General features: G+C 41.5%; 1 protein-coding gene and 1 non-coding gene across 6 annotated transcripts in view; both read right to left on the bottom strand.

Moving 5' to 3' along the window:
• Positions 1–19,489, bottom strand: part of DIP2B (disco interacting protein 2 homolog B) — a 248,395-nt gene that overhangs the window by 105,765 nt on the left and 123,141 nt on the right. For all 5 annotated transcript variants that reach the window (XM_021922328.2, XM_021922329.2, XM_021922331.2 and 2 more), the window contains exons 2-3: positions 15,715–15,786; positions 130–258 (exon numbers count right to left, since the gene is read on the bottom strand). In XM_021922328.2, coding sequence (XP_021778020.1) covers positions 130–258; positions 15,715–15,786 — 201 coding nt within the window. The remainder of the gene's footprint in view (positions 1–129; positions 259–15,714; positions 15,787–19,489) is intronic.
• On the bottom strand, positions 9,121–9,227 carry LOC116268980. The gene has a single exon (XR_004176307.1). It is a non-coding gene; the product is annotated as a U6 spliceosomal RNA (small nuclear RNA).

Here is a 19,489-nt window from a genome sequence, read left to right as displayed (position 1 = left end):
GTTAATATAGACTTGTTGGTGCCTCATGGGGGGGGGGGGAAGAAACAAGTATTGGAAGCTCTCAGGATACACAGTTCATACTATTGTTAGGAAAACGATTCAGCTGGTCATTCTGCGGCTTCTCCTCACCTGATCGATATCGTTCATCCCTGGCTCCCCCGGATCGAGTTCGGTGGTACTTAGAGGGAGCAGAAGTTTGAGCTGTAGATGGAGCAGGTGTCTGGTTTCTAAGTTCTTTCTGTACTGCTGAATCAGTTTCTAAAAAAGGAAGTTTAAAAGATGGTTATCCAGTAACAGTAATAGCTAACATTTTCTAAAGCCCTTTAAGCATTCCCACAACACTCTGAGCTAGGTACTATTACCCCATTCACAGCAAAGGGCTAGAGAGTTTTAATATAAATACATAAATATGATGCAAAGACATCCAAACTAAAAAATACCATCGTAGAGCCTTAAATGTCAACAGGTTGATAAGAGAGGAATAGCCAGAAGACAAATGTAAATTAAAAGGCCATTCCAGAGACTCCAAAGAGAGGCAGTAGTGATGGGGAGCTGACTGCATATGACCCCCAACCCTGAACAGTGAGACAACGAATAGCTTGGGGATACCGTCACTCCAGATAAACATAATTCAAGCAAAAACAGGGAGATTATGCAAGCACAGCTTCAAGCCTATTAGCCCCTCTTCCAACTGCACTCATCGCTGACCCTGTCCTGTCCCCATACTCTGCCCTCCCAAAATATACTGTCTTATCAAGAATATAGGGATGGGGTAAATAAACAGAAAAACACTAAGTTCTGATGTTTTCCTGCCTTTTTATCTCAAATGATTAATTCCAAATTTGTTTCTTAAAAAAATTACAGTAAGAAAATTTAACATGAGATGTACGTTTTTAGCAAAATTTTGAGTGTAAAATACAGTAGTATTAATATCTTACTAGTATTAATAAGGCACGATGTTATAAAGCAGAACTTACTAACCTTGGATAACTGAAACTTTATACCTGCAGAACAGCAATGTCTCATTTCCCGCTCCCTATATCCCCTGACAACCACCATTCTACTCTCTGCTTTTATGAGCTTGACTCTCTTAGATATCCCATATAAGTGGAATCATGCAGTATTTGTTCTTCTGTGACTGCTTTATTTCCCTCAGCATAATGTCCTCCAGGTTGTCACATATTGCAGGATTTCCTTCTTTAAGGCTTATTTTAAGTTTCTGAAATAGCACCTGGTTATGCCCAGCAAGACAGCTTCTGCACAGCAAATTAAGTGCCCAATATATTAAGATGTCATCTACACAGCAAATGTACTGCTCCAGACCCCAGCTCAGAATCAGCCTATAAAGCCAAAAAATTAAGGGGGTGGGGGGGGGAAGACTCAAAGCAGTGGTCTGGGGAGTACAAGCAACAGTGCCACACACCCCAGTAAACCCTGATGGCATCAAAGTATTACAGGAACTGAGATTCATCATGACAATGTTTTATCACTTAAAAAGAAAACAAAAAAGCAGGTAGCATGCTGGAAAGGTCATGTGTTGGGGCTCTAGTCAATAGTCCTGGCTGAGCCCAGCCCTCCACCTGCCCTGTCAAGGCAGCAAACATTTGAATGAGCCATCTTAGACTGTCCAGAGCAGCCCATCTACTACGTGAGGGGGAAGACAACCACTGAATGACCCCAGCTGGCAACCATATAGAGCAAAATAGTCACCCTGCCCAAATTCCTGGCCCACAAAACCATTATTTCTTTAAATGGTTCACACACACACACACACACACACACACACACACACACGGAAGAGTATATTTTAGGGTCTTCTCCACTAATGTGCTTTTAAGGATCTGGAAATGCTGTTTTTGATGGTTCCTCTTAACCGAGCTTTTCATTAGAAAATATATTAACTGAGCAGAAAATGTTTCAGAAACAGATTTTACAATTCTGGGATTATAACTGAAGTTTTAATCAACCTAAATTCTCTTCAGAATCTATTTCACAGAATAGCTATACTAAATTCTTAACATTTTCCATACCTTGTTACATTTTCTAGTTTTACCAATCAAAAGTAAGAAAGACTCTGTCTCAAAAAAAAAAAAATTGGGGGAGATTTATTCCCACCTTGGCTCACTTGCAAGGGCAATGATTTATCATGAATGGAGGCAGAAAATGAGCAGCTGGGCAACATAGCAAGACCCTGTCTCTTAAAAAAAAATTAGCTGGGCATGGTAGTGCACATCTGTGGTCCCAGCTTCCTGGAGGCTAAGACAGGAGGATCACTCGAGTCCTGGAGGTCGAGGTTGCAGTGCGCCGTGATCACACCATTGCCCTCCAGCGTGGGGAACAGAGCAAGACCCTGCCTCAAGAAAAAAAGAAAATGCTGAAAGCAAATGCAGTAAAATATTAACAGAAGTTATCCTGGGTGATGAGAGTTTGGATAATTTACATATTTTTCCACAGGTTTTACAAGTTTTCTGTAATTTAGAAAAGCTCTTTTTCTGAATGTAAAATTGATGTTCACCACAGGACATCAAGAAAATAGCTAACTATAAAGAATAAAATTTAAATTATATCAGATTTTCTTAATTATAAGGTCATAACCATGTACAACAGATCCCTACCCAAAATCAGTTAAAACAATATTTACTTGTCAGCTTCCTAAATTACGACACTGAGTAGGCTTTTCCAACTTCCTATTTTTATTTATTTATTTATCTTTTGAGACAAAGTCTTGCTCTGACGCCCAGGCTAGAGTGCAGTGGCACAACCTCTGCTTACTGTAACCTTCACCTCCTGGGCTCAAGCGATTCTCCTGCCTCAGCCTCCTGAGTAGCTGGGATTACAGGTGCCCACCACCATGCCCAACTAATTTCTTTTTGTATTTTTAGTAGAGACAGGGGTCTCACCATGTTGGCCAGGCTGGTCTTCAACTCCCAACCTCCAGTAATTTGCCCGCCTCGCTCAGCCTCCCAAAGTGTTGGGATTACAGGCGTGAGCCACCACTCCTGGCCAGCTTTTCCAACTTTCTAAAAATCAATGACTTCCTTTTCCTTTCCCTGAAAGCAACTGACAAATCCATGCATATTTGGGAGTAAGAGGGAGAAATGTACGTCCTGGTTAGATTTTAAAAATTGTGTTGACTAGGTCAGGCGCGGTGGCTCACACTTGTAATCCCAGCAATTCGGCCAGAAGGCCGAAATGGGCAGATCACCTGAAGTCAGGAGTTCAAGATCAGCCTGGCCAATATGGCAAAACCCTGTCTCTACTAAAAATACAAAAATTAGCGGGCATGGTGGCATGCACCTGTAGTCTCAGCTACTTGGGGAGGCTGAGGCAGGAGAATCACTTGAACCCAGAGGCAGAGGTTGCAGTGAGCTGAGATTGTGCCACTGCACTCTAGCCTGGGTGACAGAGCAAGACTCTGTCTAAAAAAAAAAAAAAAAAAAAAAAAGTGGAGATTTATTCCCATCTTGGCTCACTTGCAAGGGCAATGATTTATCATGAATGGAAGCAGAAAACAACATACAGGTTTAACACCCCAAACACCCAAATCCAAAACTTTTTGAGCTCCTGTCTAATGCTCACAGGAAACGTTCCTTGAAACATTTCTAATTTCCAATTTTCGGATTTCAGATGTTCAACTGGTACATAAGGTAAATATTCCAAAAATTTTTTTTTAAATCTGAAATCTGAAACACTTCTAGTCCCAAGCATTTCAGATATGGGCTACTCAACCTGTATCTCAGGCCTCATCAAAAAGAGGAGGGAAGGAGTGTGGGGGCATGGGAGGACAGCAGGGCATTATTTAACAGCATATGTAATATCAGCTGGGCAGGCAAGATGCTGCCTCAAGGTAAATCATTCCCTGAACCACGGTTTCACACGCCAACTAGATCTCAGAAATTACCTGGAGTGCTGAAATACAGATTACTGTGTTTTGAATAAGATATACACAGTTTAACTGCCATGGTAAGGAAAAGCTAAAAGCAAAGATGAAACTTAACTACATGTATCAACATAATGAGATACTATATGCCATTAAAAATGAAAAATATGTAGACTATGCAGATACTTCATTCCAAATAAAGTAATGCCAAGTGATAAAAGAACACAAAATATTATGTACACAATATAATTATAACTGTATGTAAAAACTATTTATATACAATTATAAGGGTCAGGTGGGACAAAAAAAAATCCCTAATGTATTTGGATTGAGGTACTCTCTATTTCTTTACAATTTCATTGTTCTGCTTATAGAATGAATTATGCATAAAACCAAAGACAAATACAAATATGTGCTGGAATGGAAGCTGCCAGACTCACAAATTAAGTCTTCTTCATGACATCTAAATTCTAGCATAAAATAAAATAGAGATCCAAAGAAAAAGACAACTTGCTGATTATTACAAAGCAAGAGCTTCAGGTGGGGGGTTTCTGATCTTTCAGTCTGTTATGCAGAACATCCACTAGGGGTCACCATTATGTTTAAATAGTGATGATGTTAAAAGGTTTAGTAACAATAAAAAGTACACATTTTAGGTTCAAAAACAGAAAGCCTTCCTTCTCAATGACCAACATGTATATAATTTATTGTTCCTTGGCAGAAAAATACATCAGAGTCTAGTATGTTTCTATTGTTTGAATATGGTAAGGATGATAATCTGAAAAAAATGGTATTTAGTAGCACAAAACTACACAACATTTCCACTCAGGAAGATGGAAGGAAGCCATCAGCCTCCACATGTTATCTTTTAACTCTGCTTATGATTTAACAGATATTCTCACCTGCAAGAGTAACACAGTGAAACAGGATGGGCTCTGAGAATAAGGAACCTAATAGTTCAACTTCCGGGAGTTGAACAGAGCAGACATGCCTGGACACATGCCTTGGTGCTAGTGTCCAGAGAAGAAACACATTAAACAAGTGGTCACCATGTGTATACCTTTGACCTTGTGATACATGCTAAGAAGGAAAAGAACAAGGGTCTCTTAATCCACATAATGGGGATTTAACTTGTATTAGAATTTCAGTGAAGATGAATGTCTGTTAAAAGGAGACAGTGATGCAAAACTTAACTAGGCAGAGAGAAGGAAAAGCCACTTCATTCAAAAGCATGGTGTTTGTAGAAGCCCAGTGAAGGAGAAAAGCCTTAAAGTCTAAGACCAGTGGGGCTAAAGATACAGCAAAAGGGTAGAGTGTTACAAAATGAGACTGGACTAGAAAAGTGGCATCAAGTCACTTGCCCTAAGCCGAGTGGGCAGCCTTTGAAGAGATTTACAAGGAATGACAGAATATCAATAATACTTCCATGGCTCTTGCTTATTACCATCTCATTATGTCTTCACAACAGCACCATGTGACAGATACTATTAACGAAGCAGGATGCCCGTCACAGATTTTTCCACAGTGAGAGTGAGTCAATAATCACCTTGAATCATTATAGGGCCCTCACTCCTACACCATCCAAGAAGGATGGTAAATGTACCTTGATTGAGAGGCTAGAGCAGCTGTGAGTAATTGAGGAAAGTCTTCGTTTGAAGGGTAGGTGATTAACCTCTCCGCCTAGAGAAGGCAAGAGAGGAATGAGAGTGCTGGTGTCTGGAATCTGGAAAAGGGGCCACCTGCCTGTTTTCCAGGTGTAGACTCTGTAAGGAATGTGGGTTGGGAGTTCTCGGTCTGTTAAGCAGTAGGTGCCTGAACAGATCCTGACCCAGAGCTTCCTTGGCCACCTGACATCAGGAAAATGGTAGTGCATGAGGCTAAGAGAGCCAACACTAGGAGCTCTGTTCCACCAGTCCAAGTAGAGATCATCAGAGTAGCTGATGCAGAGAACAGGCTCAGCATTACTGGCTGGTCACACAGTGAGGACCAGTTTTCCAAAGAGCAGACTGTGGGGATCTTTCCCCTTTGGGTGTGAAAGTTGGATCTACCACCTCTCCTTTTGCACTGCCTACATAATCCCTGAGGGTTCTCAGACAACTTGGGAGGAAAAAGAAGCCCCAAGAGGAAAATACTGGACTTCCTTCTGATGAGATATATGGGGGCAGATATAATTGCAATGTGTGCTCCAATTCATAGGGATTCTAATACCATCCAAACCAAACAAATGAAAGCAGAACAGGGACTGGAAAAAAGATATTATGTTCTTTCCATTATGCTATGAGCCTCATTTGGGAAGGAACTTTTAAATCAAAATAAGATAGATAAAACAAAATAGATTCCACTCCTCAAACCCTATGCATACATACACACACAGAGGCACATTGCTTACTGAGTATTTACAATTGGAAATGTTCTGTGTCATTCCAAAATGCTGTTCCTGATTTCAATAACTGGCTTTAAGTTCACATCCCTTTGAATTTCCACAGTACTTTGTTTAGAGCTCTCTTACAGTACTTATTCTACTCTCTTTTGTGGTCCTCATCTGTGTCATTGTCATCTCTCCTGCTATAGTGTAAATAACTTGAGGTCAGAGGCTGGTCTTAATCATCTTGTATCTCCTGTAGTAACCGGTCCTTGGTCTTTCATATTGCAAGCATTTAGTATTTTAATTAAAATAAATAATTAAGATTCTATCTGTCTCCTCACCTCTACCAATAATAGTAGTTGGCTGGGAAAAAGAAACACAAAAATGTTGAGATAGCCATTTAAAGTTTACCTTAAAATCCTGCTTATTTGTGTATCTCCAATTCATATAAGTTGTATGCAAAAATGTGTGCCTCTCACTATCTTCATATACTTACACAACGACATTAAGGAAAATAGGGTTACAGACTATTCCAGGAGGCATTATTAGAGGCTTGATAGAGAGAATAAAACACAAGGGTTTTCCTTTGTTTCATTTTAACTTGGTCACACCTGCACCCTTGAACAACTTCAAGGGCAGGACTGAACCTAGAAGAACTGTAATGAAAGGGGCATGGAGCAGCTGCCAAGTGCAGTGTACTTATAGGAACTGCAACACCGGGGACTGCCACTCAGCACAATAAGCAGCAATCACGAAAGGAATCCATGTTGGGAAAAACCTTTGGGTCACGAGAACTTCTTATCACGACAAGCTAAAGAACATCAACAAATATTAATAACTATCTTCATAAACTTAGTTATCCCTAAAAAATAAGTAGGCAGGAGTCTAGGGGGAAAAACAATACAGAAGCATATAGGCCAACAAAGAAAACATGAAAGGTAAGATCTTATTCTGAAGCAGGAGATCAACATGATTCATTTCAAAAATGAAGTGAAAGACAGAAGCAAGTTACAGGATGAAGGAAGAAAATCAAATACACAAAGGTCACAAATAATCTCAAATATATTAAGACAAAACAGAATGAGCAAGTACCCTGCCTCTCCTTTTCTTTCTGCTCATTTCTGTTGTTATAAATCTTGTAGTACTATTTAAAATAGATGCACCAACTTCATTTAAAAATTAAAGAAATGCTAGAATATCATTTGAGAATTGATATACTCTGCACAGCCTCTTGAGGTTTTAGTAGGTCTAAATTAAAAGGCCTATTGAGGGTGGAGACAAGTTGCCATGATCAATCTACAAGAAGAGACCACTCTACAATCTGTAGAGTGCCCTGCTTCTTGTATTACCTAACACTTTTATCTTCATAGATGTTTACTCAAGAAAAATGCCAGAAAATCTAAATGCTCTTTTTAGTTCTGCAAACATTTATAGGACACTATATATCAGGCACTAACGATAGAAACTGGGGACATGAAGAATAAAAACAATAAAAAATAATGTTCCTCCAGCAGGCGAATAAGACACACAAAAAGACCATAATCTGTGGGATGGCCAAAGACAGCTCTTTTAAAATGCAACTCAGATAATGGAAGTGGGGACTATTTATAGGGCTGGTCAAGGAGGGCCTCTACATGACTTCCCTAATTGAACAAACCCCTAAGTAGAGTGACGGAGCAAACCAGGTAGGTTCTGGGCAGTGTCTTGTCCCATGCTGTCTCCTTGGTGTTGAAACAGTATTTGGAACACAGCAGGCACTCAGTAAATATGTACTGTCCTTAGATTTTGTCAGTAACCCCTGTAACTTTGGAATGAACTCTTTTTCTATTAAAGCTAGCTGGAATTATCAGTTACTTGTATCCAAAGTGTCTTAAAGATTAGACCACAGGATCAGCACAGGGAAATTACCTTTCTCCACAAAATCTTCCATTTTCCTGCAACTCGAAGAGTGGCCAAGAGTGACTAATTTACAGAGAAGTTAGAATGCGTGTGGTTTGAAACTTCAATTCTTTGGGCCATGCCAAAAGAGAGAGTTAATTTCCTGGCCGCTTCTCCCTGGAAGTCTGCTAATTGAGGCGTGTGGGAAGCTTTATACTTGGCCACAGGAGCTTCCAACTACTGAAAGATGTTCTGTGGGCCATTCCTTTCAAAGAGCAGACAGCTCAGAATGAGCAGGAGATGGGAGGTGTGAATCTGCCGTATCTTCATTTCTTCCATGCCTCTCAAAGTGGGAGCGTTTTGAGGCCCTGAATTTTTCATCTTTAATCTTATAAATTTTAATCTATTGTTAAAAGACAGTATGGCCCTTAAATACCAGATAAGGCGTGGCTCTTGTTTAACTAAAGAAACAACTGTCAGTTCCAATGCTGGGAGGTTTAAGTGATTTTTAGGGTAATTTTGAAGCAGATGTTTGCCATACAGTGACTTTAGAACCTAATCCCTATGATGCTACTGAATTAAGTTAGCTTCTCTTATTTTTGGAGACAGGGTCTTGCTCTGTCAACCCAGGTTGGCATGCAGTGGCACAATCATGGCTGACTGCAACCTCAACCTCCCACGCTCAAGCAAACCTCCCGCCTCAGCCTCCTGAGTAGCTGAGATCCCAGGTGTGCACCACCACACCTGGCAAATTTTTTGATTTTTTTGTAGAGATGAGGTCTCACTATGTTGCCCAGGCTGGTCTCAAGTGATCATCCTGCCTCAGCCTACCAAAGTGCTGAGATTACAGGCATGAGCCACTGAGCCCAGCCATCCATGCTTAATATTAACCAAACTTGTCCATACTAAATTTCTACCACTTCCTTTTTCGGTTTACTTTATTTTTTGCATGTTATTTTTCCTTACACAATGACATATTACTTGGGCCTAATGTTCTAAAAAGATGAAACGCTTCATGAATTTGCATGTCATCATTGCACAGGGGCCATACTAATCTTCTCTATATTGTTCTAGTTTTAGTATATGTACTGCCAAAGCGAGCGCTCCATTACTATTTAAATATTTTCTTAAAACTTGCGTTATCTTCCATATTTCCTGTTACACTGTTAATTTTTTCTGAAGTCCTGTTTTAAAGATTTATGTAACATTTGAGAAAAGAAATATAAAATATACATAAATATGCAACCCAAGATAACTACAAATCAATTCCACACACAAAAAAATCATTCACAAGGCAGGGAGAGGTGGCTCACACCTGTAATCCCAGAACTTGAGGAGGCTGAGGCAGGAGGATCGCTTGAGCCCAGGAGTTTGAGACCAGCCTGGGCAACATAGCAAGACCCTGTCTCTAATTCCTCTTTTTTTTTTTTTTTTTTCTAGATGGAGTCTCGCTCTGTCACCCAGGCTGGAGTGCAGTGGTGCGATCTTGGCTTACTGCCAGCTCTGCTTCCCGAGTTCATGCCATTCTCCTGCCTCAGCCTCCTGAGCAGCTGGGACTACAGGTGCCTGCTACCACGCCCGGCTACTTTTTGTATTTTTAGTAGAGACGGGGTTTCACCATGTTGGCCAGGATGGTCTTAATCTCTTGACCTCGTGATCCACCCGCCTCGGCCTCCCAAAGTGCTGTGATTACAGGTGTGAGCCACTGCGCCTGGTCTTACTTTTTTTTTTTTTTTTTTTTTAAGAAAAAAAATCACTCACTAAATTTTTAGGTAAGGAGCATGTGCACATAATAATCCCAGTAATAAAATGTTGCAGTATTAACTTTTTATTTAAAAAGACACTAGTGATTAGGCCAGGTGCAGTGGCTCACGCCTGTAATCTCAGCACTTTGGGAGGCCAAGGGAGGCAGATTACTTGAGGTCTGGAGTTCGAGACCAGCCTGGCCAACATGGTGAAACCTTGTCTCTACTGAAAATACAAAAATTAGCTGGGTGTGGTAGCACACGCCTGTAATCCTGGCTACTCAGGAGGCTGAAGCACGAGAATCACGTGATCCTGGGAGGTGGAGGTTGCAGTGAGCCGAGATCACACCACTGCACTCCAGCCTGGGCAACAGAGCAAGACTCCATCTCAAAAATAATAATAATAAATAAATAAAAAGATAGTAGTGAGAATGTTACTTTTTTTTTTTTTTTTTGAGACAGAGTCTCACTCTGTCACCCTGGCTGGCATGCAGTGGCACAATCTCGGCTCACTACAATCTCCGCCTCCCAGATTCAAACGATTCTCATGCTTCAGCCTCCCAAGTAGCTCGATTACAGGCATGCGCCACCATGCCTGGCTAATTTTGTATTTTTAGTAGAGATGGGGTTTCTCCATGTTGGTCAGGCTGGTCTTGAACTCCTGACCTCAGGTGATCTGGCCGCCTCGGCCTCCCAAAATGCCAGGATTACAGGCGTGAGCCACTGCACCCAGCCGGACTCTACTAAACTTTAATAAAGTTTAAATTTGCATTCCAATGCCATTTAGAAAGTCAAACTAGGGAGATGTGGTAGCTCACACCTATAATCCTAGCACTTTTGGAAGGTGGAGGCGGGAGGATCACTTGAGCTCAGGAGTTCAAGACCAGCCCGGGCAACACAGTGAGACCTTCTCTCTATTTAGGGGGGGGAAAAAGTCAAATTAAATGACTTCCTTCAACATTTACAAAGATATATTGGGTAAATATGCCAAAGGGTCATCTCTTATTTTGACATGGAATCTATATAACATAAATTACCCAACCCTACAACCCACCCCTTTTTGGGAAGGACATTGTTAATGAACAAAATGGTCAAATAAAGTGAAAAACACAAAACGAAAGAATTTACCACTGAGAGACCCTCACTAAAGTATTTGGCTACTAAAAAATGTGCTTTAAGAAGAAGCAAATTGAGCCAGGCATAGTGGCTCATGCTTGTAATTCCAGCAATTTGGGAGGCTGAGGCGGGCAAATCACCTGAGGTCAGGAGTTCGAGACCAACCTGGGCAACATGGTGAAACCCCGTCTCTACTAAAAATACAAAAATTAGCTGAGCGTGGTGGCAACACCTGCAATCCCAGCTACTGGGGAAGATGAGGCACAAGAATCACTTGAACTAGGGCCAGGCACGGTGGCTCATGCCTGCAATCCCAGCACTCTGGGAGGCCGAGGCAGGTGGATCATGAGGTCAAGAGATTGAGACCATCCTGGCCAACATGGTGAAACCCTGTCTCTACTAAAAATACAAAAATTAGCCGTGTGGTGGCAGTCGCCTGTAATCTCAGCTACTTGGGAGGCTGAGGCAGGAGAATCACTTGAACCCAGGAGGCAGAGGTTGCAGTGAGCCGAGACTGCGCCACTGCACTCCAGCCTGGGTGACAGAGCGAGACTTCGTCTCAAAAAAAAAAAAAAAAAAATTGAGTTTACCAAAACTGGCTCAAGAAGAAACAGAAAACTGATAGGACTTGGTAACCAAAGAAGGGAAGGAAGATAGGGACATTAAGGATGACTTTTAAGCCTGTAACTTGCTGGGCTTATGAATGTGAGTTGTATTCACTCAGAAGGGAAAACTAGAAGCACAGGAGCAGGTTGTAGTTGGTTTTCTGGGGAATGTGTGCAGGGAGGGGTTAGTAGTGGTGGTAGATGTAGGGTGGAGAAGTCATAAATTTAAATTTTGGATATGTTGAAATGGTGATGCCTTTAAGGTATATAAGTGGAGATGTTAAGTATACAGTTGGATCTATGGATCAGGGGCTCGGAAGAGATCTGGGTTGAAGATACATATTTAGGAGTTATCTGAATTCGAATGATAATTAAAGTCACAGGTGTGGCTGAAATAATTTAGAGAGATACAGCACTGGTTCTCAAAGTGTGGTCCCTGGACCACCAAGCTCAACATTACCTGGGAAATTAACAAAAATGCTAATTCTCAGGTCTCACCCTGGACCAGATGAATCAGAAACCCTGAAAATGGGGCCCTGCAGTCTGTGTATTAATAAGCCCTCCAGTGATTCTGAGGGCTTGCTACAATTTGAGAAACCACTGATACAGAGTGAGAAGGCAAGAGGTCTTGGTCCTCAACTTGAGAAATCTAACACTGAACAGACAAAAATGAGCCTGTAAGAAAGATTAGGAGCAGCAGGAAGTGAAGGGTAAGAAAATAAGAAGAGTGGGCAGGGCATGGTGGCTTATGCCTGTAATCTCAGCATTGTGGGAGGCGAAGACGGATGGATTGCTTAAGCTCAGTAGTTCAATACCAGCCTGGACAATATGGCAAAACCCTGTCTCTACAAAAAAATACAAAAATTAGCTGGGTGTGGGAGCTCACGCCTGTAGTCCCAGCTACTTGGGAGGGTGAGGCGGGAGGATCGCTTGAGCCTGGGAGGCAGAGGTTGCAATCAACCCAGATCACACCACTGCACTCCAGCCTGGGCAACACAGCCAGACCTTGTCTCAAAACAAAAACAAGAATGAAAGAAAAAAAGAGATTCAAAATAAGAGTTTTGAGAGACAGGGTGCTGAATACTACTGAGATTAGATGGCAGTAGCTCCAGAAGGAACTAAAACGGGCTGAGAAGTGAGCATTTGAGAAAATAGTGTAAATATAGACAGTTCTGAGCAGTTTGATTAGAAAGGGGCAACAAAGAGGGTGAAAATGGAAGTGGCTGACAAGTACATGGAGGATTTTTTTTTTTAAATAGACAGTAACAAGCATGATGAACTGCTGAGGGACGAATATGGCTGAGAGAGAGTGACTGTATGAGAGAGAGAGAATGACTGTACGAGAGAGATGAGGACCTGACAGCAATGGCATACTAAGGGGACAATGCAGCTGTCTGCCTCAGCAGGAGAGGTCTTTATTACAGTGTTTAGAATTGCTGCACACAGTGATACTTTTTAGTAAAAAGCAGATCAATTGTTTATCGTTTTCATCATTGCTATTTATTTATTTATTTATTTATTGAGATGGAGTCTTGCTCTGTGGCCCAGGCTGGAGTGCAGTGACACGATCTTGCTTCACTGCAACCTCTGCCTCCTGTGTTCAAGCGATTCTCCTGCCTCAGCGTCCCGAGTAGCTGAGATTACAGGTGTGCAGCACCACACCCGGCTAATTCTTATATTTTTAGTAGAGATGGGGTTTCACCATGTTGGCCAGGCTGGTCTTGAACTCGACCTCAGGTGATCCACCCACCTTGGCCTACCGAAGTGCTGGAATTACAGGCATGAGCCTCCACGCCCGGCCCATCACTGCTTTTTAAGTTCTCTACAGACACTGTGTGCCTTACTGACTGCACTCAGGTAGACTGCTCTCACTGCCCTATCTTTGGTGCCATTGGATAGTATAAGGTTTGTGGAAAAGGAGGAGGGGTTGGGATCCAAAGCATAGGTAGAAGGACTGTCCTTGGCCCGGAGGGACAGATAATCTTTTTAACCAGAAGGAAGGAAGTAATCATGGAAGGGCACAGATGTGGGAGTGTGGCATCAGGAAATTGAAGGAGTTGTCATCATATGACTTCTATTTCCCCTGTGAGATCACCTGCAAGGCCATCCCTACTGGGGGAGGGATATGCCACACTCCCTTGGCCTACTGCAATTAAACAACTGATTCATCAAATCCATGCTCACTAAGCAAATGATTTGGTTCCCCTTATAGGCTTACTCATGGGGCAAGTATGTGCTGACCATACAGATTTCTCATAATAGGCCACGTGTGATGGCTCACATCTATAACCCCAATACTCTGGGAGGCTGAGGTGGCAGTGTACTGCTTGAGCTCAGGAGTTCAAGACCAGCCTGGGCAATAAAGTGAGACCCCAACTCTACACACACCTGTAGTTCCAGCTACTCAGGAGGCTGAGGCAGGAGGATCACTTGAACTCGACAGATTGAGGCTCTAGTGAACCATGATCGCACCACTGCACTTCAGCCTGGGTGACAGAGCAAGACTCTGTCTAAAATAAAAATTTCTCATAGTAAATTCATAAATTGATTTTTGAACATGATTTGGTTTCTGCGTAGCCTGACTATGGATAACAAATTGTGGTCCTTTTTACAGTTATACCTCTTGCTGAGCTATTGCTTTTACACCAAGTGACTCAAGTAAATCTCTGGGCCTTCAGAGGCATGGGCCAGATCCACAATAAGCAGCAACTCAGGCTAACCTCCCCAACCCCTAGGTCATGCCTTGCTCAGCAAAAGCTGGCTTTTCATTCGCTGTCGCTGGCCCAACTTCCATCTCTTCTCTCTCAATTCATTTCTACATACACCTATTCATTGAGATATCTTAAATTAGCTGTTAGTGTATTGACCTACTAGTTTCTCTACGAAGGTATTTCCAAGAACAATACAGGAAATAAAACAAGCACGTCAGTGAAATATATGGGTATACCACCATTATTTATTTATTTATTTATTCCACTGTTCATTCAACAATATTTACAGACCATAAACCCTGTGCAAAGCTTACTATGAGAACTGCGGGAGATACAAAGTCCTCATGGTATTTATAATTCAGCAAAAAAAAAAAAAAAAAGCCATTCGTTCCACAAAGAACAGGCTTGCAGAAACACACTGTGGTTGAAGCGGGGAGAAAATCAGAAATAAACACAAAACACTCTATAGTAAAAGTGATTAAAGGAGAAATAGGCTATCAAAGGAAATCCCGCAATCTGAGTAACTTTAAATATATGACTTTTTTTTTTTTTTTTTTTTTTTTGAGACAGAGTCTCGCTTTGTCGCCCAGGTTGGAGTGCAGTGGCGCGATCTATAGCTTACTGCAAGCTCTGCCTCCCGGGTTCACTCCATTCTCCTGCCTGAGCCTCCCAAGTAGCTGGGACTTGTACCTGCCACCGCGCCAGGCTAATTTTTTGTATTTTTAGTAGAGACAAGGTTTCACCGTGGTCTCGATCTCCTGACTTCATGATCCGCCCGCCTCGGCCTCCCAAAGTGCTGGGATTACAGGCGTTGAGCCACAGCACCCGGCCAAAAAAATATGACGATTGTTTAGAGACAGCCTTGCTTAGAGGCAAAGGTTATAGCAACCCCTTTGGAATTAAGCATGAAATTAACTCAGGACTTTCTGATATATAAACAATGTGCTAGTCTCTCTACAGAAGCAGTGGGTCTGGCTTTGAATTAGTCTATAAGTTCATTTAGGGTTGTGCCCCCTAATCCTCAAGTATTGCCATTCGATACTGGATCTGTCCTTCCTTCCTCCCTCTTGCTCTTCTTCATCACAGTTTGTGCACCATCATAAATACGATGTGGTGTTTCCATGGCTTGGAATTTTCTGCCACGGAATCATCTCAGTTATGCATAGTCTTTCACACACTACCACCCAAGTTCTGTGTAAATTATTTGATGACCTTAGGTATTTTTAAAAGCGCCTAGCACACAGCAGATGCTCAATTAAGATTCATTTCCTCCTTTCTTTCCTTCCGTTTTTTTCCTCTCCCTGGTGAGGAAGGGAGGGAAAAACAGGAACAAAAAAATGATAGAGGTCTTGTAAGACAGCATCTTTTTGGTGTAAAAATACTGAAAAAGTTGAAACCATTTTTTATTGCCTACCTTGTGTCTGCGGGCTGTAAGGAGATAGGAGTTTGGACCTTTTCTTTTCATAGCCCTTCTGGGTGATGTCCCCTAAAATAGCAAGAAACAGAAATAGGTTATGCATTATTCTTACTCTGTGGTTTTCCACCGTAAAAATAAAATTAATTAGAGTTATAGAACTACCCCATATAGAGGCAGGGGGTTGGGGTGGGGAGATGTATGGTTCTTTGCCAAGGATTTTGCTATGTATGATTTCCCAAAGGCTTGGAGCTGACTTCCTGTAGAATACTATAGAGCTTGTCCCAAAACCAATCTTGCATAGCAATATGCTGTATACCATGACAGAGATCCCCAAGTTCCCAGGCATCCCCAGCTTCCTTGGTATTTAAGATATCCCAAAATGGAATGCAGCAAGGCTGACAATGATTTCTCTCTGGAGTTTCACTTTATCAAATGAGTACAACTGGTTTCTGAGATATTCACTTACATTGCTATACAGAACCACATAAAAGTAAGAGAAGACAAAGTTCAGGCTCTGGATGGTATAATTAAAAGGGCTTTCTGTACCCTAACACCTGTGCTGGAACCTGGGACTAGAATTCTCACACCCTCTCCCCTTAGTTTAATGCTTTGTCTTATTTATTCATGTGGCTCTCTTTTCCACAAGGTTAAATTTAAAAGTATGTATGATGCACACACAAATTAGTGCATATACTAACAAATGCAATAAGGATAAACTGATAAATACAGGAGAAAATCTGTAGTTGAAGTGGCAAGAAATGGACTTGATACTAAGGAAACAGGAATAGATGGATGAGTAGAGAGCAGGGTTAAAAGGAACAGGAAATGCAGAGAAACAAGAGGAAGTTAAGGGAGAATGAGTGATTTAAAGCTGAGGGATGAAAGATATGTGGGGAGGTGACATGACAGAGCACTGCTTTCTGAAAAAGAACGTTTTAAAATAAGAGATAACTTTATTTACCGTGAAGCCTTACACAGAACCTAATATATAAAACAGGAAAAAAAGTCAAATTGTGGCATAAAAAGTACTTTAAACATTCAAAATTTTAATATTCACTTATGAGAGGAAAAAAGCATGTTTGATGGATACAAATTAGCAATCAAGGGTGACAAATGTCAGGTGCTGTTGGCCTCAGCCTCCAATGCTGCAGTGGATGGTGGAGAGGAAGCAGGGATCACTGAAAAGGGCTAGAGCAGAACACAGCACTGCAGCAAGTTCACCCTTGCTAGGAGAATGCGTTGTCAGGAACCAAGACTAAAAACCAGAAGGAGTAGATGTTGCTCCAGTGCTACCACAGAGATCTGGGTAAGAGTAAGTAGTAACTTGAATTAAAGATAGTGGTAGAAGGGATGAACGAAGTGAATGAATTAAGAGGAAGACCACAGGATTTGCTGACTGGTTGAAAGTAGGAGCTGGGTGCAGTGGCTCATGCCTGTAATCCCAGCACTTCAGTAGGTCGAGGCAGGTGGATCAGACAAGGTCAGGAGTTCAAGACCAACCTGGCCAACACAGTGAAATCCTGTCTCTACTAAAAATACAAAAAATTAGCTCGGTGTGGTGGTGCATGTCTGTAATCCCAGCTACTCAGGAGACTGAGGCAGAAGAATTGCTTGAACCCGGGAGGTGGAGGTTGCAGTGAGCCGCAATCGCGCCACTGCACTCCAGCCTGGGTGACAGAGCAAGACTGTCTCAGGAAAAAAGAAAGAAAGTAGGGTGGAGCTGGTTTCTTGTTTGAGGTGTGTGTTTGGTGAGGTCGAAGAAAAGAGTTAAGCTTAGGACAGGCCTGTGGGACACACAAGAAGAGACAGCTAATCAACAGTTGGTTTTATGGATCTAGAACTCAGGAAAGAGAGATTTGGAATCATTGGGATACAGTTGAAAAATAAAATGATACAATCCTCTTAATTTGCAAGTTTCTATCAAAATTGATTCAGCAGCTGTACTCCTAAGAATTTATTCAATGATAATATTCACACACGTGCACAAAAATCAGTAAGTATCCTGTGCTCTATTGTTTACAGTAAAAAAACAAACTGGCAGCAATCTACATGCTTATATTATAGACCATCTATATCAGTGGCTTTCAACTAGGAGAGTTTTGTCCCCCAGGAGACATGTGACAATGTTGGGAAACATTTTTGTCACCATGGTAGAAGAGGTGCTACTGGCATCTAGGGGATAGAGGCGAGGGATGCTGCTAACATCCTGCAATGTCCTACAACAAAGATTTATCCAGCCCAAATGCCAATAGTGCTGAGAATGAAAAACCCTAATCTATGTAATAATGTGCAAGTAATCCAAATATATTGCCACGGGAGATGTAATACATTATGTGTAAAAGGCAAGCTGCAGAACACTAGGTATAACATAATATGATTCTGTAAAAAATTAAAATTTTGTTTAAAAAAAGTAAGAGCTGTGTTTGCATATATACAGAAAATAATCTGGAAAGCTATATACTAAATTGTTTATCCTTGGGTGATTTTCACGGGGTGTGTGTGTGTGTGTGTGTGTGTGTGTGTGTAGATACATATATTTTGGAGGCAGGGTCTCCCTCTATCACCCAGGCCGGAGGGAGTGTAGTGTTGTGATCATAGCTCATGGCAAACCTCAAATTCCTGGACTCAAGGGACCTTCACCTCAGCCTCCCAAGTGGCTGGGACTATAGCCACGTGCCACCATGCCTGGCTAGTTTTTGAATTTTTTCTCAAGACAGAATTTCGCTTTGTTGTCCGGGCTGGTCTTGAACTCCTGGGTTCAAGCAATCCTCTCACCTTGGCCTCCCAAAGTGCTAGAATTACAGGTATGAGCCACACCTGGCCTGTCTTATATACTTTAGTAGAGTTCAATTTTTTAAAAAATAAACCTGATTTATATGAACTCAAAAGTACACATTTTTCTAAGAATGAATGGTCCATAGGCGTATATTTGCTAACAAGATGGTTTACGCAGTACATTCAATTTTAAGAATAATATTTTTGATAGGTCATCGGATGGGGGAAAAAAAAAGAAAAAAAAAATAGCTGGGTGCGGTGGCTCACGCCTGTAATCCCAACACTTTGGGAGGCCGAGGCAGGCAGATCACCTGAGGTCAGGAGTTCAAGACCAGCCTGGCCAACATGGTGAAACCCCGCCTCTGCTAAAAATACAAAAATTAGCTGGGAGTGGTGGCACGTGCCTGTAGTCTCAGCTACTTGGGAGGCTGAGGCAGGAGAATAGCTTGAACTCAGGAAGCAGAGGTTACTGCGGTGAGCCGAGATCACGCCATTATACTCCAGCCTAGGCAACAAGAGTGAAACTCTGTCTCCAAAAAAAAAAAAAAAAAAAAGAATAATGTGTTTGCACACATGTAAAATTTTTTCTATGTATGCACTAGAAAAATGTGCATGTTTACACACCAAAATATTAACAGTGGTTAGTTATGGCTTGCAAGATTATGAAGTGGTTTTATAGTTTCTTTTCCTTCTTTCCTTTTTGCTCTTATTTCTAATTTTTCTACAATGAACATTATTTCAAGAAACAATAAATATTTTAAAACTTCAATCATGACTACTTACTACACTATACAAATTTAATCACAATGGTCCTTCATCTGTTTCCCTAGTGAAATACAGAAACTGTGAATTTTTGTTAAAAAAAAATTAATTAAACCTTTTCAAATTAGCCAACTCAAGACTTTGGGGAATTTCAGACAGTACATACAGCTAACAGGGGTACAGAAGCCTACCAAGGAAACCGTCATTAGAAACAGGAAACCATGTCTTTTATTGT

The sequence above is a fragment of the Papio anubis genome, chromosome 9 (assembly GCF_008728515.1).
Source record: "Papio anubis isolate 15944 chromosome 9, Panubis1.0, whole genome shotgun sequence".
Classification (NCBI taxonomy): domain Eukaryota; kingdom Metazoa; phylum Chordata; class Mammalia; order Primates; family Cercopithecidae; genus Papio; species Papio anubis.
This window is presented reverse-complemented; position numbering and strand designations above follow the sequence as displayed.